The following is a 21,760-nucleotide window of genomic DNA, read 5'->3' as shown; positions in this document are numbered from 1 at the left end:
TAATCAGGGAGTGACTCACACTCCTTCATATTGCTCAACAAGACTGTCCTGCGTGTGCATGCATCAGACAGTGCACAAGTGAGTGCCTGTGCATTCATGTGTAAATGAATGTGTGTGTCTGTGTGTGTGTGTAATAGCGAGCTGGGTGGACAGCAGGGAGAGCACTGTCAGGGGGGTGTGGTGTATTGTAGAGCCTGAATATAATGATGTCATCGTTTTTTTATGTTTTCAGCCAAAGGCCTCAGCTCTGTTAATGTCTGATGTTGTCTCACACTCAGTGCAGATAGTGTTGTTGTTGTGAAAAGTAGTGCAGTGTACTGATGACCTGTAATACAGATATGTTGCTTCAAATTATGAGATTAAACTGTAATATCTGTAGTAGAACGTGTAAATTGTGACCCAGTGATGCATCAGTGAGAGGTTGTTTTTGTGTAGTAAGTGGCCCTCTAATCTCAACACGTTTGTGCAGGAGTTAGCCTGATTCAGAACAGACTTTAAACCTCGTTTGGTACATTGTTGCAGATCTGCACACAAATACGTGCACACGAACGTGCATGCGAGCACACAAGGCTCAGAGCTCCTTTGTCCTGGCTGCTGCAGTCGCCGTGGAAACTGCCTGATGTCGTGTCACTGTGGTTTGGAAGCCTGCAAACGAAAAGCCACGGCCTGGTTCAGCTCTATGTGCATGCACAGACACTCACACACAGACAGACATTCACACTGAGCCACACACTCCTTTCAACTCTGACTGCCATCGTTCAGTGATCACATGACCAGTTGGTTTCCTTCCATACTGTGACAGTCTATCACTGCTAGTAGTCATCTGTGTGAGCAGTCATCACCAGCCACACATGTGCACACACAGACACACAACCGCTGCACATGACCCACACGACCCTTTGCTCTCACTTTTCATGCTCTTCAGTTTTTTTTTTCATAACCTCTGTTTAACCAAGTGATCTTAGCATATCTGTTATTTCTAAGGGGTTCAGACAATGAGTCTTGGTTGAATGTGGCTGGTGTGAGGCTCTGATTGTATCTGTGGTAAAAGTTTTTCTTTTAATTTTTTTTTGTGTGATATGTCAACAGTCAGAATCAGGACTGGAAAGCAGGAATTAAACATCAGAATCTAAATCACTAAAATCATACCCAGTATTAGAAATTTATAACCGAATGCGCAGAATAAATGCAAGTTATATGTTTGTTCTTTATTAGAAGGGTGTGTTTTATTATGCTATACTAGCAGAGGCAGGTCAGTAATGTCAGTTGGGTTGTGCTTTACTAACGTCTGCTAACCAGTGGTGTTAGCTCACATGCTACCACCAAAACAAAACACCATGGCTTGTGACCACTGTTTCTTTGTTAATGCTGCCCTCAACTTTGGAGACATTAGGGGAAAGAGGTCATCCCACACTGTCATCCCCTCTGTGAGTTGGGTGTGGTGATCTTCTGGGTGTCAAACATGAATTTTTGTGAATTTAATAAAAATCAAAAACTAATGTCTGCACCTCCATCTTCAGGTCACAGGTCTTGTGTGGGGTTTAAGTCTGGGCTTTGCTGGGCCACACAAGGATGGTCAGAGTGTTGTCCCGAAGCTGCTTCAGCTTTTTCTTGGCTGTATGCTTCAGGTCTAGTCTCAGGTCATGTACTCTCTGGAGCAGGTTTCCTTCGAGGGCCTTTCTGTTTTTGGCTGTATTAGATGTGGGGAATGTTTTCCTGACTCACCTTGGGTCTGTGTGAGCATGCACGGTCAGTGGGACCGTGTTTTTGTTGTCTCAGCAAGTCCATGACATGCACACATTGGCTGTTCAGGAGAAAACAAAAGCAAGATGCACTGATTGCAGGTTACATTTAGAGTCCATGGTCATATCCTGAGTTTTAGATTCAAGGATATGCACTGAAGGAGGAAATCATCAAAATCAGGAAGAGGATGCAAAAACAATCAGCTGTCCGCAAGACATTGTTCAAAACATGAACTGGTGTATAAACAGTAACCCGCAACACTATAGCTGTAGTTAGAAAAAGGTAAATACCTGGAACTTAAAGAAAAGTCTGTGAAGGAAATTGACGGTCTTCCAGTCTCTAACAGGCTGTTGTTACACAACAGGTCAGGCTGATAACTGGATGTCACATCCCTGAAAGGCGGCCACTCGATTAGCATTCCTCTCACACCGCAGACTCATAGTGAGCCTTTGGAAACCGTTGTCTTACATCATCAGCCAGCTCTGTCATGCAGTCATGCCTACAGACTGCTCACTACTTTCTAACCAGCAGTGCTCTTTGCTGAACACTTTTTTCACTTGCCACTCACACACACACACACACACATCCAGTGGGTGCTTGCCAGATCCTTTTTCTGCATTCACCCTGGGCTGTATGATTGTGGTTAAAAGGTAATGACTTGAATTTTATTTTATTTTTTTTTTTTTTTACGGTAATTCTTTCTGCATTATTGGCATTTAAGATCAGAGTCAGGACTGTGTTCAACAGGTGGTCCGAGTGAAATGAAGTGTTTAATGATGTTTTTTTTTTAATTGAATAAAACGCGAGTAAAAGTGTCACAACCTCCAAATTCCGTCGAGCAGGAAACATTTGACAACTGAAAGTGAAATCACAGTCATACTATCTCTGTGCATAACTGCTGTGTGTGGTGCCTCGTTTGCACAGAGCCTGCTGGAGATTTGCCAAGTCTGGAGTTATTCAGCTGGGTCTGACTGGAAAGCAGTGGACGTGACACAGAAGAGACCCATATTAAACTGGATTTTAGTCTGATTCACCCTCTGTCATTGTGGCACAGGTGTGGTGACTATCAAGTCTAACTCACCTTTAAGTTTACTTTCTTTTTCTAAACAGAGTCACACTTCCATGGTCCCCTGATTCGTCTGGTATATATCTGGACTGGCACAGTTATTCAGGGTGAATGTCCAGCTGCTGTCTGGCATTGCAGGGACCAAATAGTTTGACAGTCTGCATCAAACCTATCAGACTGTCGTGAGAGGAAATAACCAACTTGATATAAAACAGAAATGTATTGACCAATGTAATCACATTATCAGTCTGTGATACAGTATCATTTTCTGATACAGGGATTTGAGTGATTTCCCATCAGCCACTTCAAACAGCGGATCTGGGACCTTGAATTAGAAGGATAATGTTTAGCAACCCTGCCAGTACATGTGGTTACACTGCACAGCACCTCGCTGAAATGCAGCTTATATCTTGCAGTGCGATGTTGCAGAATCATCTACAGTTATGTGGTAATTTTTTTTAAAGTAAATATTTCATCAGTCAGATATCATTAGTTGTACACCTACTCAAGTTTCAGTCAGTGCCACCTTTGTCTTTCCACCCATACTGACATGGTTGTGCTTCTTACAATCATTCATTGTACCAGGGACAGAACTGTGACCTTATTCACAAAATACAAATTTAATTTCACACTACAGGACGCCTACAGGTTTGAACGTGAATAATTAGATTTCAGAAACCATCAGATTCTTGCCCTATTTTTAATGCTTGGACCGTTACTTTATTTGTCAGGCTAATTTATGATTCTAAGATTTATCATTGGGATAAAGATCCTATAATGATAACCCTGGTAGAATCCAGGGGTAAGACTGGCTTGGATTCAGGGCTGCGATTACTTTTCCTTGCAAATCTCACTCCTTTCAGTTTTGCAGCGCCGATGCAGTTGTCATCAGAGCTTGGTGTAAAACCTACTGCGTATGGCAGCACACTGCTCTGCCAAAAACCAGCGGATCAATCCAGTGACACGCAACAGTTTTTCTGCAGGAGCTGGGAAAAAAATTGATTTAATAATGGGTAGTTTGATCCAGACAATCTGCACAGCCAAAGACACATTCCAGCGACGGTAATGAATCCCATAAAGCACAACAGTCCATATCGGAGCAGTGGGGCTCTTCATGTAGATCTTACTTTTTATTTCAGAAAATATTTACACATTTTCACAGCTATCAAACCTAAGACAGCTGTGGTGGAAGATAATACAGGACTCTATCGATCTAAACTAACCTTATTTTTTTCCTGTAAAAGCTGAAGAGTAGTAGTTTATTTTTAGAAAACCACTAACATCCGTTACACTCGTTTTAAGACACTGAGATGACCTCTGTGCTTGCGTTTAGTTTCACTTCAGTCTGTTGGATTGGCTCTGTGAACTGGGAGCTTTTGTGACAAGTAATGGCATGAGAATCTTATCAGGGGAATTATGTTTTGACTAGAATAGATGTCACTCAGCTTGTTCTTGAGATAGCCTGTTTATTTTTCAATATTCAGTTCATTTTTTTCCTTTGTAGGGAACCCTGACTTATGTGGTAACAACCCAAATCAATCATCTAACTTAGAGATAAGAGATAAGAGACATTATGCAATTCTGTGTTTTCAGTGAAATCAGCTATTTCAAAATATGCCTCTCCCAAATCAGTAATACCCTCCTGTTCAGAGGGTTACTGTTTAAAGTCAACACTTGCATCATAGTTGCATAGTGGGTTTTTTTTTCCCAGCTGAGTCTCCATCACTGTTGGATCACACCAGATCTGGCATTAGTTTGATGCCAGAGGTTGTGCCAGTCCTGGTGCAAGCAGGTGATATTGAGTTATTACAGACGGGTTCATAGCGTGCTGTTTGCTCTGTGCCTACTGGTCTGCCACCTGCTGCAGCTCTCTACAGAAAGTGTAACACCTGCACAAGGTAGTTTCACTTTTTTGTGACCTTGTGGGTTAGGCTTTAGAAAAACTATGAATGAGTGGGTTACATTTTCGGCTAAATTGTAAATACATTTCCTGGTTATAAAACTGTGGACCAAGGATCTTGGGCAAACGCTAAATGAGTAAAATGTGGTACATCTATATTCTTTTTGGCCTACATGTGCAAAACAGTTCAGCAACACAACAATAAAAACACATGGACTATCAGTAGCAGATGCTTGAACTAAGGGCAACACATCCACTTTAATGATCACTCTGAGCACAGACAGAACAGAAACTGAAAGTCTGCTCACTAATTCATCTGCAATGTTTGTGTTAACAAGGCATCAGCAGACAGCTGTTAGCTAGTGTTAGCTACACAGCAGGGACAGAGAGATGTGATCTCTAGATCTAGATAGGGGAGAGTAACAGTTCATGAGACTGTCTTGATTCAAGTGCATTAATGGAATCTGATGGACAGGTAGCTGTTTGCTAACAAATAGGCTCCTTTTCTTTTCCGAGCCATGTACATTTGAACGTGTTCTCTGGTTGGACTGTCCCTGGCTTTAACCACTTCTTACAGCTCGTTGACTAACTTAGGGAACCTTGGAGCGTTCACTGAAACAACATGTTAAACAGCTTGGTGTTATCATAAAAAGCTGCTTTGGGATTGTGTGAGCTGAAATTCGGCTGAAGGAAAGTCGTACAAGAAACCAAATATGAGAGTGAGAGTGATTGCATGTGTGTGTGTGTGTGTGTGTGTGTGTGTGTGTGTGTGTGTGTGTGTGTGTGTGTGTCTCTCTCTCTCTCTAGTGTCTGTGGTTTGGAGGCCAGCGTGTCACTCCCAACAGACTCCTTCTCTGGCTCATTCATACACTCCTCCCTCTGCTGCAGGATGTCCTGCTTTAACGTGCTGAATAATCCCCACCCTACTCGACTATTGGCAGGTAGAGTGTCTACGCCAGACTCGATTTGCACTGTCACACTCTGTGTGTGCGTGCATGTGTGTGTGTGCCTGACACACCTATATGACATAAGGCCGTACCAGGCCGTACTTTGTTGGGAGGTGACATCAAGTCCCAGCATGCATCAGCTCCAGTATAGTGTACCAGATGATTCATCACCGTGTACCAAGGGGGTTGGCTAGGTCACGTTCTCAAGTGTCATAACGAAGCCCCTTTTACCAGCTGATTGTGATTTTATTTTTACCTCTTGAATCAGTTATGATGTGGCAGAACTTTATAGCTCTGCTGTGTAAATACAGTTTTTCTTTATGTTGATGTCACTTTACTATTTGCAGTGCATTTGACACCACTGATGAAGGAAAATCTGTCATGATACACACTATGCAACCACAAACACACTCAGTTGTGGTATGTGCCGAGTATCTCAGACAGAAACCACACAGATACTTTATTTATGTTGTGATCTGAAGTCAAAGGTCCATCTTGAACCCACAAGCTTTTGTGACACTGAACATTTTGGCCTGCGATGCCCCAAAAAAGCAATTAATTGACACCCCCTCATGTAAATGAACAACCTTTTCACCTCTGGTGCTCTTTAGATTAGGCCAGGGCTCAGGAAGTAAGGACAATCATCTCCGAACTGAAACGAAATTAACCTCTTGACACTGATGTCTTGATCCCAGAGCACCACTCTCACATATCCCTAGTTCGCTAGGGAGAGGGGATGACTTTAGTGTTTCCCTGTGTGTGTCTTGGGAGCTGGCCTGCTTTCTGTTTGTGTATCGTCTCTGTGTGTCTGTGCTTCTGTTTTAGTTCCCTTGGTAAAAGCCCACAGCCTCTGTTGTTTTCTCTGAGCAGAGTTTAGCACACAGGTTTAGTCTAAGTGCTGGTGAAAACTTTTCCTTTATTTATCATATGGTTATATTTTGGACTATTTTATGCTTGATTTACATCATTTGTATTGGGAGGATAAAGTGTATTCTCTGTGCAGTTGAATGCTGCCATTAAGCAACGCAGGGATTCAGATGGAACTAAGCTGAAAGACGAGCTTGTGGTGGTTACATAAGTCGGCCTTTGTCATGTCATTGTGCTGCTGTGATGAGCCAGGCCCAGGCCAACAGTGAAAATGGCCTCATTAACCAGCAAAACAGAAAACAAGCAGATTAACACATCCTACCACTGTTGAACAGGCAGATATGGACTCGTTTAAAAGACTAACATGACAAAAACCTAAAAAAAAAACTGCTGTAACTAACAGATATTTATTTTAATTAATCTGCCAACTGTTCATTACCCATTTGAGATGCTGTTTAATTGCTTTAATGACAAACACCATGCTAAAGCCTGACTAATACACCGGTAGGCAATAAACGTGGAATGGGATTTATAAAGACCAGTAAGTAACAAGAAATTAACATAATGAAAAGCCAAATATAGGTGCTTAAGTTGTTTAGTTACCAGTGTCGCTACATCAGCAAGCACTGCAATTCTGTTGTTGACAATACACACACAATGTCCTAATAAAAGACACGTCATTCTGTGAGTATATACCAGTCTCCCAAATAAGAAAAATTATGTTAAGCATGGTGCAGCGAGACGTTGCTTTTTCTTGATTATTTGAATTTACAGTTTATTTATTTTCTAACATACAAATGGTAAAACAGAAAGAAGAAGCCTTATGCTGCTATGGTTTAAGAAAAGTTTAAGGAGCTTATTAGTAGAAATAAACATACAACAAACAATCTTGATGAAAAAGACATGAACTCAGTATGTGTCCCTCTCTGTGTCTCTCTGCAGTGGAGGGTGAAGGTCAAGGTCGCATTCTCCAGCGGTTTCCTGAGAAAGACTGGGAGGACAGCCCATTCCCACAAGGCATAGAGCTGGTAAGTCAACACACACTGACATGTTCCTGTGTGGCTCTGTGGTTAGAACAAGACACTTAACCCTGTCAGGGCAAGAAGTTTAATTCCCGGGCCAACTCAGTGGTGAAGCCAAGACACAACTGCCACTGTCACAAGATTTACGAACTGATACATTCCTCACACTCTGATCTAGATGAGAGGTATTTTTGTGGCAGGTATTTTTGTAACGTCACTTGGTCAGCCCACTCAGTCATCTACATATCTGTCTTAACTTCTGGATCTACAGCAAGATGATGCTGCTAGTCAGACTGCATTCTGTTTGATCTGGAAATATATGGTCCTCTGAAGATGAATACTGGTTTTGGTGATGAACAGTAGTGACCTTCTGTGGGGGCTTTAGACTTAAGCCTTGGTTAATATAAACACTTTGACTGGAAGAAACCAAAATAAATATAATGTCTAATTCATAGATGATAGGTCTTAAGGGGATTTAGAATAGAAAAATGCAATGGTTGGCTGGCCTGTGGTGTGTAGTTGTCAGAAAAGTGCTCACAACAGGGACAGTACATGAAGAAGCTGAGCAGGATGGAGGTGTCAGTCCAGTCTGTTGTAACAGAATCAGCACCTATAGTGACCTTAATAAGCAGATTGGATAGGGGCCAAACGGCTCCACTTCCTGGATGTGCTTCACAATAAATCCATGTTAATGTCAAGGCCATGACGGTCCTTCACTGTGAAACCGGAATCACTGACAGTGACTTTCTCATGTCAGCTTATGTTATCAAAAATTGACATTTCAGCAAATAAGAGCACTGGCATCAGATCAGTTCTCGGCACGGGCCAGTACCCTGAGATTTGGGTATCTGAATCGTACATCAGATTGGTGCATCCCTAATATGAATCCAGGTCAGCTGTGAGGCCTGCTGAGTCAGACGGTCTGTAAATCAGATGTGAAATGGTCAGATGAAAATTGCTTCATAAATGGTTTCAGCATGGATTGGCTGAAGATAAAAGGAACCAGCCATTGGCATGTGCAACATGTTTACACATGCCAAAAGGCCAGCTTCAGAACAAGCCATCAAGTCAGTGAGGCAACAAGATGAATAACGACCATAACAGAAGAAATGCCGTATCTGAACAAAAACGCAACCCTAATATTGACTTTCTTTTGTTTGCTCAACTTAGTCAACACTGCAACAGTATGGATTGCTCCATTAACATTTCTTGTTTTGCAAGTAAATATTTGAAACTTACATCCATTTAACTTCTTTAAACCAACTCCAGTGCGATTACAAATGAGAAAACAATATACTTCCATGCCTATTCACATCGTTCAGTCCGTGCTTTGGTGCCTGTGTCATATTATTAAAGGAGGCGGAAGGTTTTCAGAACCTGTTTTGCTGTGTGTAATGATAGCCCAGCCCTGGATGAATCACCCTGAGGTGCTGGAAGAACACGTGGCCCACTGTTGTCTGATATGTCTCCCAGATTGCTAGGCTGTCTGGCTTTGTTTTGGTTTTTTTTGCCCTTTCAACCCATCTGCCTGTTTTCCCACTGTCCCCTCTGCTGCCGTCACCCTCTCACCTTCTCCCTCCACCACCCCCTTCTTTCCTCCCTTCTAGTTCTGTCAGCCCAGTGGTTGGCAGCTGGTTCCTGAGCAGCAGCCTGCCTCCTTCTTTGTAGCGGTTTTGACTGACATCAACTCCGACCGTCACTACTGTGCCTGCTTCACCTTCTGGGAGGGCCTGGACAACCCACAGGTGAGACGGACATCAGCTATGTCCTGGAGAGCCCTGTCCTACCGGCTGGAGTTGTTAGCACAGCGACAATGACATGATTCCTGTATGGCATAGGAGTCATGTGAGACTCTGGGGCCCATAAATACTTATGCTGTACACAGCCATTGCAAAAGAAATGGAAGCTTCACACATTTTAAAGTAGTAGTGCCAATCAAGATGCTATTTGTGTTATTCAGCCCGGTGTGATTGCCTCCATCTCTGTCCTGCTCTGTGTTTAGCTGCAGAAGGTTGAGGCCAGCGAGGTGGATGAGGTGGATGAGGAGCCGGCCGTCGTCCAACCAGCTAAGGTCTTTGCCCCCAAGAGCCTGGTGCTGGTGTCCCAACTGGACTACACCGAGGTGTTCAGGGTACGACACACACAGCAGTATTAATAATCCATTACTCCACCATAGAATGGAATGTAATATTTTGATAACATTTCAGTAATAGTGGCCATATTGTTGCTCTGGACTTGTGGTATATGTTTAGTTGCCCTCCTGACTGCTGCATTCCTCTCTCTTGATTGAACAGAACTGTCTGGGTCTTATCTACACCATCTATGTAGATGGCCTCTCTGCCCCTTTGGAAACGGTGATCGGAAATCTCCTCACTTGTGTCATCCCCATTGCTGGAGGTTCCCAGGTATAACTACTTACTGCTCATCTTCTTCTCACACAAGCACCTGTACAAACTACACCACTCAAAACACAAAGATCATATAGACTGTCATATAGTAAACAGCTGACCGAGGATGAGGATGCTATGCTTTAGTTCAGCAGTGCAGCTTATTCACACAGTTAGAACTGTAGAGAAGTAGAGCTTGGCATAGCCAACTGGTATAGCAGCTTGTTCAGCGCAGACTGCTGGCATCGCTAAACATGCATTTTTGTTAGCACTGTACCAAAGTAAAATATTAGCTATGGTTGGTTGAGAGGTTTGGGCCCTGGGCCCTCTCATGTGTATGTGTATACATATAAAAAGATAAAAAGAAGTTCATTTCTTTGTGCATGTGTAAATGAAATAACTTGTGGATTACAACTTACAGAGAGTGACAGAGTTTAAAATGAGACTAATGTTCTTCATGCAACTGGTTTTACAGCTGATCTCTGTATCTGAGGGGCTGTGTCATGTATTTCTCAGTTAGCTGTCCTGTAAACACACTCAGGTGTAGACATTTTAGCATTATTTTAATTCATTTTCATTGCCACGGGCTCACTGGGAGACATTAAGTACAAAGCTTTGTTAAACACATACCCTCTTTTGTGGATAATCAGCGCCACTTAACAGATTTAGACCAGATCATCAGATTTTACCGTGGGAGAAAATATTAATGCTTCAGTTTCTAACAGAAAAACAGAAGCGATTTCTGTTACATAACATATCAAAATCTGAGACACAAACTTTGGCACCATTACTTGCACCCAGGCCATATATGTTCATATGCATGTGCACATGAACATGCACCAGCAGCTCCAACACTGTGTTACCTGAGAGCACATTTGATGTAATTCAAACAGCTTATTTCTATTGACATTTTTTCTTGTTATTTCTCAGTTTTTTTTTACCGTTTTCTCTCATTTACTCATTTTATTTAAGTATATTCTGTAAGAATCATGTTTTGTTATTTCTCCAATTCTCCTATATTGACTTGTTTTTTTTTTTTTTTTCTGTGCGAGTAAATTAGACATCCCAGTTACACTGACTTATACTCACGGTGCACAAACAGTAGGAAGTGTCTTATTTTTTCTGAATTTCCATCAGTTGATCCCTTCCACTGTGGTTTCAAGGTGTTGTAACCCATGTGTGTCACTTCTGCACAGCCTACTGTACACTGGTTCCTCTGTGTTACAGATAGATGAATCCCCAGTTTGTAGTTTAGACAAGGTTCCTCAGGCCCTGGCCTGTGACTGGCTGCTGGCCTGTCTCCAGGTAACTTTCCCGTTCTGCAAGCTTCACCAATCAACAATCGGCTTGATGTTACTGATTCTGTTAATCAAGCAGGAAAGAGCTGTTTTCTTTTCTTTAAGGAATGTGATCCTTCTTGCAGTCATTTCAAATCATCTGTGATTGATGGCGCTTCAGCTGTTTTTGACCTTCCTTTTTTGTGTGTTTTGTGATCAAACACTTTCCACAAGATCATGTTAATCATTTGAAACATTTCGTTTCTTTCTTTTTTTTTTGCATTTGTCATGAACTTGAGTTGTTGCATCTATTAATAAGGGAATTGGAACACTGGTTATTTTCAGTTTGTTTTCTCACTTTCTAAAACACACAATTTGCCCGCAAACATAGAAAGACATGTATACACACACACACACACACACACACACACAAACACTGTCCTGTGCAGGTCGTAGTTAAGTTGCTTGGTGGCCATATGGGACAGCAGATGGCTTCCTACTGGACAACACAGCGTCTGAATGAGAGAATCAGATCTAATCAGTATTAACACACATATAGACCCAAACAGCAGAGGCTAATGCACAGCTCTTCTCACACCCTAGCTTCATTGTAGAGCTGTCCTTTAATGCAAAGTAAAAGACAAACAGTCTCCCAGTTTGTCTCACTCACAACACCCATATATAGAAAATGCGCACAGCTCTTTAAGGGCCCTGATTCTGTCCAGCTAAGTACAAACAGTTCTGTTCTTCTGAGTCAAGAGGAGCACAGGCCACTTTAGAAAGAGTAACACACACTTGCACACATTCCAGCGACTGTTTAATCACACAGGACCTTTTTTTTCCTCAGCCTCGTTAAATGTCTGTCATTACCACAGAATCTGCCTGTTCACGTCAGCCTCAGCCCAGAAACGCACAACGGACTCCAAGCAGCATGACATGAAATTATCGCAGCCATCAGACATATTATATTGACAACACTGTCACACACCAAAGAGTTTTTGGCACCAATAACCTTCTACAAGCCCCACATGGGACTTTCTTTCTGTATATGTACGTACTTTCCCACTCTGTGAGCCGATCATTGTAAATGTAAATGCTTATTTTTGTGAGATTGGAAAGCCTGACAGGTGTAGCGGCCGTAACTGAGGGGGCTGGGGCTTAGTGAATCATCAGTTTGGCAAAATGTTGACGCCTGAACTTTTGAACTAAATTTAGATGCACTGGTAGTGGGACAGGCTGTCGTATCACAGTGTTACTGAGTAACTAAACAGTGTCTGAGGTCCTTAAACAGTTCCACTACATGGCCAGTAATTTATCAGAGTAGTTGACACACAGTTGTTGGTGAGGTGAACCGCAGGCTTCTGGCCTGATGTGAGAAATGGTGAATTGCAAAATTAGAGCTGCAGGGTGACCATCCTTAACCCAGAGCAGTGACATACTGGGGTTTTTATGCATCTTTTGTGGTGAAGTCCCCCTTGACCAACACAGTGAATCCCTGCAATCGGTGCATGACCCTGACCTTTGGCCTGTGTTTGTGTGAGAGTATATGTGTTACTGTCGGAGTTCCCCATGGTGGGGAATGGCTTCTGTTTAGTATGGAAGACAGCCAAGTGCTCTTCTTCACATCTGTTAGTAACCGGGCTGTTGTCTTTATAACTAATAAATTTGACCGAGGGAATTCCACTCCCGATTTCTGGACATTGCCTGTCGCAGCGCCAAGTGCTCTGACTGACAGAGTTGGATGTAAGAAGAACACATCATAGCCTCGAGGCCTAATTTACGGAAAATCCTCCTCATACTGAAAGTTGCACAAGTTTGTCTGAGGTCATTGCTACTTTCTGTTAGTTGATCACATGAGGAGAAACACGTTCATCCTCAACCTGGCACGTAGCCTGTTAGTTTCACCTGTTATCACTGTGGTGTGTCAGTGAGTTTGAGGTTGGAAGGCGATTTCAGTGCAGGAACTCTGCTGTTACCAGTTTCAGTTTTATTACCTGTTACGGTTTAAAAACAGTCATGTGCTGTTGGAAGAAGCTATACTGTGGTCAGATGTTTTCAGTTTTCATATCTCAGCTTTAAATATTCCCTCATCAGAGCAGAGTTACTGTTACAGTGTCATTTCAGAACCAGGGCAGTGGTGTAGGAGGTCATATGTCTTGTTTGATGGCTTCTCAGAGATCCCCATTTTAAGTTCGAGTCTAAAAGTAAACCCTGTGCTCAGTGAGGCTCCTCCTCTGTGACCTACAGCAGACTATGCTAGTAAAAGTAATGTAGTCTTCATATTTATTTCCCCCTCTCTTTCTGTTACTGTATTATTGCTGTTATATGACAAGTTACCGTACCGTTGTTTGTACTGTTGTTGCTCTCTATGTGTTTATTTTGAGTTAGGAATAAAATGATGTAATGAATCATTTGTTGCTGTTATTGCGCTGTTGGATGTCAAATAACAGCTTCACTTTGTTTTGCACGTGCGTCTCTCGTGTGTAATGTTTTACTCATCCTCATATTTTTTTACGCAGCGCTCATCTCGCAGTCCATGTTTATGACGTCATTGTTTGTGCGGCTTACTTGTTTTGCCATGCTGATACATGACCGTCATATTGTTGTCAAATCTGGGCATTATGTGCCCTCGCTCCTGTTGTTTCTAACCTGGGTCTTGTTTTGCGGGTTGTGTGTGTATGTGTGTGTGTGTGTGTGTGTGTCTCTCTCTCTGCGGGGTGCTTGTGTAGCCGGGCCAAGAGGAGAAAGAGGAGAGATTGGTACGCCGGCCTGACTTCATTCTCCCCTCGCCACCTATCAGCTCTGAGCTTTCCCAGCTTCCCTTTCTCCACCCATTCCCCCTCAGCCAATCCATGCACAGCTCCCATGGCAGGAGGACCAATCAAAATGCTTTGGTACAAACTCAATACGTGACCAACAACTGATCACCCTTGTTACTTACAGTACCAGACTTCATTTCTGATACAAAAATGAGCTTCTCAGCACTTCTACAGATTCAGAATACTGAATATGTTCCTGCCTGTTTGTTTGTTCTGTTGAGGAACTGAAATGCAAACTACAAAAAGTAGTGACGTTAAGATTCCTCAGTACACTTTCAGATCAGTAATTGACCATGAACAGCATCACTCGCTCTGTAATGAGGAGGAACAAAGAAAAGTCATTCAGATAACACAACTTATCCCAAGAACAACATTCCCTTTGCTCTCTGGCCTTAAGAGTGTATTATTCTAATAACTACATGGCTCTAATGTAACATCCTCATAACTTTTTGAAATGAACCCTCATTGCAGGAAGGCTACTGGCTTGGGTTTTTAGTCGGCTAAAACCTCTCCTCTTTGTTTGAATAGTAAACTAGCTAAAAACGTTGGCTAAGGTAACGCCAGCACAAACGTTATTATCAAATCTCAGAAGCCAAACACTGAAGTGAACACACCAGATGATCAGCTGTTGGGTCACAGCATTGAAGTGCTAACAGCTTGCCTATGGCCGCTGACGCTATCGCTGCTGTAGAGAGCATGAGATAATGCTGCACTTCTCCCTCCCAGCTCGCCCAGTCCGCACACAGCCGTGCCGACTGGGTAACTGTGAGCCACTTTCAGAGTCATCTCTTTTTCAGGGGCAAATTGCATTTCCAATCAGACTGGTTGGTGAACCTTGAAAGCCCTCTGGCAAGATTAAAATTCACCTTACATGAGCACTGCTGTCCTTTTAATTTTGTTGTCTCTGATCACTAGGGCATAACATTGGGATCACATTATCTGGAGTGTTGAATGAAATTGAGTCTCAAATGCTTCACATGTATCAGAAATCACGTCCCCAGGGTATCCTGTGTCCAGCAGTCATGTTATCTTGCCCTGAATAGACTCCCATCTTATGCTGCAGATCTCAGTTGTACTGAATGATTGTAAGTGTACTGCATAGATTTATTGTTTGTTGTTACGGTTTAAATCATCTCTGTTTCCATGCCTGGGTACAGCTGTTATCCAAACCACACACAAATCAATATTTATTGGCTTTGTCTTTTGTTTGGAGCACAGTAAATTTCCACTCACACATGAGTTATCTGGAATGGATAGTGTCAAATGTGAGATCCCGAACTAAACATCCATGCAAATTCACCGTGATCAGTCCCCTCTCTATTTGTGCTTACATTAGACTGTAGCGGAAAATCACCCGCGCATGACACCTGCCATGTCACTGGGATTTCAGTCTCCCATGAAGGCCTATTGATATGGTGGTTTGCTGGTGTTGTTTTGCAGTAAGGTTGTTGGCATGGAGTCCAGCTCCATTCCACATCCTGATTGGCTGGAATGGCTTGTGCCTTATTTGTCATGTACCTGCTAAGCTTCTGGGACTCTCCATCTCTCTGTCGCTGACTAACGCTGCTCTCACACACACACACCACTGTGATTAAAGGAAGACCGTCAAACCCTGGTCTTCTGAGAAAACACCCTTCGTTCTCTGATTTTCTCACTCCCCCTTCTCAAGCTTTCTTTTCTCTCCTTCTCTTTCTTAATCTGTAGAGGACTATAACATTAGGTGCTGGCGACCGGCAAGTTATCCAGACTCCAATCGATGACTCACTTCCTGTCAGCGGCAGCAGTGTGGCCCAGCTCTTCAGACAGCTCGGTACGAACGCTTATATCTTGGGATTACCACACCTGTCCCATTTCTAAATATTGTTTTCAGGTGTCCAGCTGAAGGTTTGGTAAATGTTAATTGTGAGCAATACAGTGACCACACTCTGGTAGCAGTAAATCAGTGCCACAGCCAAAGTCAGCCACTTTTATAAAGTTGCTATAAAGTTTATCTTTATGAAGCTTGTAATGCTCAGTTTTTGTTGGCACTGTTGGTAAGTGTTAATTCAACTGTATCTTTATTACTGAGGCCATAGTGAGAGGTGCTGGTGTACTAGTGTGTGTTGTTTTGGTCATTTACAAACATAAAGAGGGACTGTCAGTGATGTCCTGTCTGTCCTCTCTTGTCCCTCAGGTATAGTCAACGTGTTGTATCTGTTCTGCGCTGCCTTGACGGAACATAAGATCCTGTTCCTGTCCAGCAGCTACCAGAGACTAACAGACGCCTGCCGTGGACTGCTGGCCATCATGTTCCCCCTCAAATACAGGTGCGTATCCGCAGTCTTTCAGTGCTGTGCCTTCAGATCATCCTCTAGGTTTTATTTTTTTAATTTTCACAACATAATTGACTCATAACTAGAGGTAATAGAGGGTAAAACAGCGTGGGTGAAGTTGACAACAGTTGATGTGCAAAGTCTCTCTGTTTGTGTCTTTCTCAGCTTCACCTACGTTCCCATCCTACCGGGAAAACTACTAGAGGTCCTGAGCACGCCCACTCCCTTCATCATCGGTGTCAATTCATTCTTCCGCTCCGAGACACAAGAACTGGTGCGTTCTCATCACCACAGTATGACAGAACAATGTGACAATGCTTAAACTCTTCTGGTATAAAGGAAAAACTGCATCACTGTTGCAGCGAAGAACCAATACACAAATGTTTATAAATGCAGAGGGAGCGAGTCTCTTGCCTCTCATGAGCCTGTATTGAGGGTGAAATTGCATTAAATATGTAACACACATACTCAGAACTCCCACTAATCATTTATTGGCCAGGGAAGGAAAACGAAACCACTTTGACTAGGAAATAATCAGGATGCAGCATGAAGCAGCAAACAATGTTGGCAGCGAGCTGGAGGACAAACGGCCAGCTCCACACAGCACATTCTACCAACAATAAACAAACAAGCGACATCATTAAAAACCCCAGCGCGCCCTGTGTGGACGAGGGACTAGTTGGAACACCTGCAGCTGTAGAAAATGCTAGTTTAGTTTTAAAAGTTGAGAGCATTGTTCCATAGTTGAATAAATTTTCTCTGAAGAAATTCTGTTATATACTTACACAGTATACCCTCAGCTACTCGTGGATCTGGGTTTTGATTACAGTGGGTGGTATGTTCCATGTAAATTCTTACTGACCCATTAAGCAATGGTTCATGTGTCTTTTATTAAACTGCCCCTGCTGCCATCTGGTCATTTGGTACCTGTTTGCCTCTGTAGATCCTGATAATACAATACTCTATACAAACCTTGCCAAGATGAATTACACCAATATAAATAACAATAATTAGTGTCTAGAATTCGCTATCAAAGAAAGTAATTTGCTGCTGTCTTATTAAAGCCTGATGAGTTGTGTAACGAACACTCCTGTTAGAGATGTCTGACCACATGCTGCCGCATGCCGCTCACTGTGCCGCTCTGATGGAGCCATTATTTCGCATAACAACGGGATGCTGTGTTTTGCACAGTAGTCACACACCCATTATTAATGTATGTGCAGTCATCGGGGTCAAGGGTCGGAGGTTATCGTCTGGGCAGCCTTTCCTGCTGTCTGCAGTTACATGTGAATGTGCGTTTTGTTGTTTGATAGCTCCTGTAATGTAATGAGCAGCTGTTGACGGAGATGACTTTTCTCTGTCTCTGTGTTTTTGTCTTTCACTTGGCCGCAATCAGCTTGTGTATCACCCTCATGTGCGTTTATCATCAGTCTCACAAGCAGAGATGAAAAGTGTGTGTCTGTGTGTGTGTGTGTGTGTTTTGTGCTCAGCTGGACGTGATCATCGCCGACCTGGACGGTGGTACGGTGACGATCCCTGAGTGCGTCCACATTTCCCTGCTACCTGAACCGCTCCTTCAGCAGACCCAGACTGCACTCTCCATGGTAAGAGCTGCAGCCTAAACACTGAACACACCCACAATACACGCTGCCACTGACTGCTGGGAAATCTGTTTTTTTTTTAATTCTGCCAAGCAGTAAATTCCCCCAAGGTGATTAATGGGTTGGGATGCCAGGAAGCTCTTCAAGGATTTTTTTTCCTTATCTTATGTTTTTCAGGTTTCGTTTTGGTTTAGTGAATTTTTGTGGAGCTTTTTTAGCGTTAAATGGTGAATTTGTTTCATGTTTAGTTTTATGTCGATCACGCATATATTGTGTCACTCGAAATGAAACTGGGACTAACTTTAGATCACTGCTTGCCTGTTCCACACATGTCATACAGCAGATGTTATATGATTTGCATGTCATTGCTCCTTATCATCCCTGCAAGAATTTAATATATTTTAGTGGGACAGAAAGTTTTTGTTTCAGTTAAATATCTTTCGTGTTATTAGGGAAAGCTTCAGCTATGGTTAATGCTGCCAGCTCAGCCATGGTTGTAACCATGTCACGCTGAATGGTAAAGAACATCCTATCAAGTACTATTCCTGCTCTGCCCTATTGTGTTCCCATTGGGCTCTTTAAATAAAGCCATCCCATATCAGAAGCACTTAAGTGCACTCTGCAGCTTCAGCCTCTTCCAGTAGTCCAGTGCCAGCCCATTCTGAGAAATGCTTTACATCTGTTTAACTGTGTAAACAAATGATTTGCCAGCTTCCTTATTATCTTATTGATAAATGCAAGACACGTGAATTTCTTTCCTGCTTTACTTTGTTCTCTTTATTGTGTTTATGTTTCATAAAAACAAACATAGTATGGTACTTTTAATTGTTAATTTTAATTTTAATAATTTTATTGGAGGGTATGTAGATAACAGAACTGTCGCAGGAAGTAGATCCCAGTTTATGATAAGATGCTCACTCATCCCATAGCACCGGGCGTGTCATAGTTTATTGAATGTCTCGGATACTTCCCCTCACGTGCTGAAGAGTTAAGAGTCTGCAAGGCAAACTAGTAGTGATGACTGTAAATTACTTGCAGTACACAGCATCTATAAAAAGAATTCACTCTCCTTACCGCTTTCATGTTATATTCTTTTACTGCATTGAAAGTCACTGGATGCTGAACAGCAAAAATAACCCAACATTAAAGTGAACACATATCTCTGCAGATGAAAATAAAAATACAGAGAAATTAAATAAATGAATTCTTCTTCATCGGGCTCATGAAAAGATTCCCCCAAAAAATCCAACGGCTTAAAATAAGAAAAAAATTAATTCAGTATAAACGTCATTAATCCATCTGTGTATGAAACTAATTGCTTCTAGTTGATTGCACTGGATCAGTTGTGGGAAAATCCTTTTAATGTGTGTTATGATGCCAAATCATGTCTTCCTGAATAGCCTGCTTTATTGTTTGTGACACGTAAAAAAACACAAGGACTCATTTTCTCTGATTAGTGTTATTGTTTCGGTATATAATCATAAATGATGAGTGTCTGGTAAAGGATTGACAAGGCTGAGACAAGCCAGAGGACAGTTTTCCTCCTGCTGCTAAGACAGTGGATCTTTTTTTTTTTTCCTTGCTGTTGTGATCTCAGTGAGGCAGAGGTTAGGATGTGTTTATTTGGGAGAGGCTGGAGTTGGCCTTCACTTCTCTGTCTCAACTCAGATATGCCAAGTACGTCTGGATGCTGCCTGAATTTTGAAATTGGACAAGTTCTTCCCACGAACTCCTGCAATATTTATAATACTTGACTCTGCAATATTTTCTAATCATAAATGCATTGTCCTGATTGTCCTGAGGAAAGAGCATTAGTGACATTTAAACACAGCATCTTTAGCTGAAGTTCCCACAGTACAAACTGTTAGGTGCTTTCCAGTGGCTGTCTTTGATTACACAATGCCATGTATTAGTCAACTGATGTTTCAGGGGCATTTTCTCATGTGTGAATGAGTTTGAAGAAAACTTTTGGTTGTTCTCATCTTCTCGGCTTTATCTCTCCATCAATGCTAAACCAACTTTCTTTTCTTTACTGCAGAAAAATACAACCTGGATTATGTTTTTTTTTAAAGCATCAGTTTAGCTTGGTCGTGTGGTTTGTTCCTGTAATACCACAAATGTGTGTTAAAGTGTCCTCAAGCAAGACCCTGAACCATGACTTAGTTAGTGGGGCATGTGCTAAATGCCTAAGATGACAAGGCTGAAATCTAAAATATTAATAATAATAATAATAAACAGTAGGTCTAACAAAAACAATTGAAAATATTTTATTGTGAAATCCAGGGATCGTGCCTTATGTTTTTGTGTTTAGGACTTTTTTCTGTCACTGGCTGCTCTGTGTGCTTTGTGACTTATAACCTAGAGACTCTTGTGTGTTGTGGTCATTGCTCTGTATTGATGGAATGGAAGCTGGAGAAAAGCCACAGAGAAGTTCACTGGGTTATGGGGCCCGTGTCCTCAGCCGTTAGGTCAGATTTATAAACTGGAGGATTGTAGCTCCAGCTGATCTGGTTGTGGTGAATTGACCTGGGTGGGCGACTGATGACCTAAATAAAAGAATCAGCCACTCTGGTCAGCTCGCATAGGTGGGACTGACCTCCATCACTGAAATGAGATAGAAAAACCTGGGAAACCGATCAGTGGGTCTTCAGCGAGTCTTTAATTTGTAGAATGTTCCCTGGGAAAGGTCAAAGCTGGTTTGAGGGAAGGTTGCGAGAATGATGATGCTGTAGATTGTTGGGCAGCAACCATGAACCAGGGCTTAGCTGCTGTGCTCTCCTTACTTAATGGATATGGATCTGAGACCAAAGGCTGTTTTCCGTCTCAGTGAATATTATATTCACTGAGTATTTATTTGGCCTGGATATGTTGTAGCTGCAACTGTTTATGTCTCATAAAACATGGAGACAAGTAACAGTAACGGGGCAGGGGGATGTGAGTCAGTAGTGACTGATGGTGGTTTCATGTTGTTGGTGTTGTTGTAGGTTTTGGATCCAGAGCTGGAAGTTGCTGATCATGCCTTCCCCCCACCGTCCACACAACCCTCTTCACTCAAGATCCAGGTAATGAAACGCTCCATCAGATGATAACCTACTGTCTTCACCCAGCAGAGAAGCAGGAAGAATCAGATTCATATTTGGGAATTTGAAGTGTACTACATTTTTCTGTGGTAATGAGCTACAACACACAGAGACCAGACTATTGGTACAAAAAAAACTGAAATTAAAAACTAAAATCTGGTAAAAAATAAAATGTAGAAGGTTAATCAGAATCCTAAATACTAGCAAAAGAGTTTCTGAATTTTTTTTGGTTTGTGTGTCCATGTGCTGTCTTTAACTGGACTGTTGTGCGCGTTTCAGGATAAGGAGATCCGTGCAGTCTTCCTGTGGCTGTTCGCTCGGCTCTTCCAGGGCTATCGCTGGTGTTTACACATCATTCGCATTCACCCTGAACCAGTGATCCGCTTCCACAAGGTACGGGAAGAAAACCCAGATCTATATAATCCTGCGTCTAACACTGCAGACCGATACACACTGTGTGTATTTTACATAAAAGAATATTCAGATCAGATCAGATTAGCGCTGACGTGTGTTTCCACAGGCTGCCTTCCTGGGCCACAGGACGCTGACGGAGGACGACTTCCTCACGAAGGTGTTGGACGGCATGGCGTTTGCAGGTTTCGTGTCAGAGAGGGGGCCTCCTTACAGAGCCACTGACCTATTTGATGATGTGAGTCTGTCAGCACTGTGTGCACTGCTTGACTCTTACTTAAAGGAGAAGGCAGGCTGGTTAATGACAGCCACATCCAGCTTTGTTGAT

At 42.4% G+C, this 21,760-nt stretch overlaps 1 protein-coding gene across 5 annotated transcripts in view; it reads left to right on the top strand.

Annotated features, from left to right (window-relative positions):
• Positions 1 to 21,760, top strand: part of sbf1 (SET binding factor 1) — a 46,844-nt gene that overhangs the window by 9,159 nt on the left and 15,925 nt on the right. For 2 of the 5 annotated variants that reach the window (XM_041029929.1, XM_041029927.1), the window contains exons 2-14: positions 7,466 to 7,551; positions 9,153 to 9,290; positions 9,548 to 9,676; positions 9,840 to 9,950; positions 11,160 to 11,237; positions 13,939 to 13,968; positions 15,733 to 15,838; positions 16,202 to 16,334; positions 16,506 to 16,614; positions 17,831 to 17,944; positions 20,926 to 21,003; positions 21,301 to 21,414; positions 21,542 to 21,670. In XM_041029929.1, the coding sequence (XP_040885863.1) occupies positions 7,466 to 7,551; positions 9,153 to 9,290; positions 9,548 to 9,676; positions 9,840 to 9,950; positions 11,160 to 11,237; positions 13,939 to 13,968; positions 15,733 to 15,838; positions 16,202 to 16,334; positions 16,506 to 16,614; positions 17,831 to 17,944; positions 20,926 to 21,003; positions 21,301 to 21,414; positions 21,542 to 21,670 (1,355 nt within the window). The remainder of the gene's footprint in view (positions 1 to 7,465; positions 7,552 to 9,152; positions 9,291 to 9,547; positions 9,677 to 9,839; positions 9,951 to 11,159; positions 11,238 to 13,938; positions 13,969 to 15,732; positions 15,839 to 16,201; positions 16,335 to 16,505; positions 16,615 to 17,830; positions 17,945 to 20,925; positions 21,004 to 21,300; positions 21,415 to 21,541; positions 21,671 to 21,760) is intronic. The other 3 variants (XM_041029930.1, XM_041029928.1, XM_041029931.1) reach the window with 3 other exon arrangements.

This window comes from Toxotes jaculatrix, chromosome 22 (genome assembly GCF_017976425.1).
Source record: "Toxotes jaculatrix isolate fToxJac2 chromosome 22, fToxJac2.pri, whole genome shotgun sequence".
NCBI classification, from domain to species: domain Eukaryota; kingdom Metazoa; phylum Chordata; class Actinopteri; family Toxotidae; genus Toxotes; species Toxotes jaculatrix.
The sequence above is the reverse complement of the archived record's forward strand: the minus strand, read 5'-3'. Positions and strand labels throughout refer to the sequence as shown.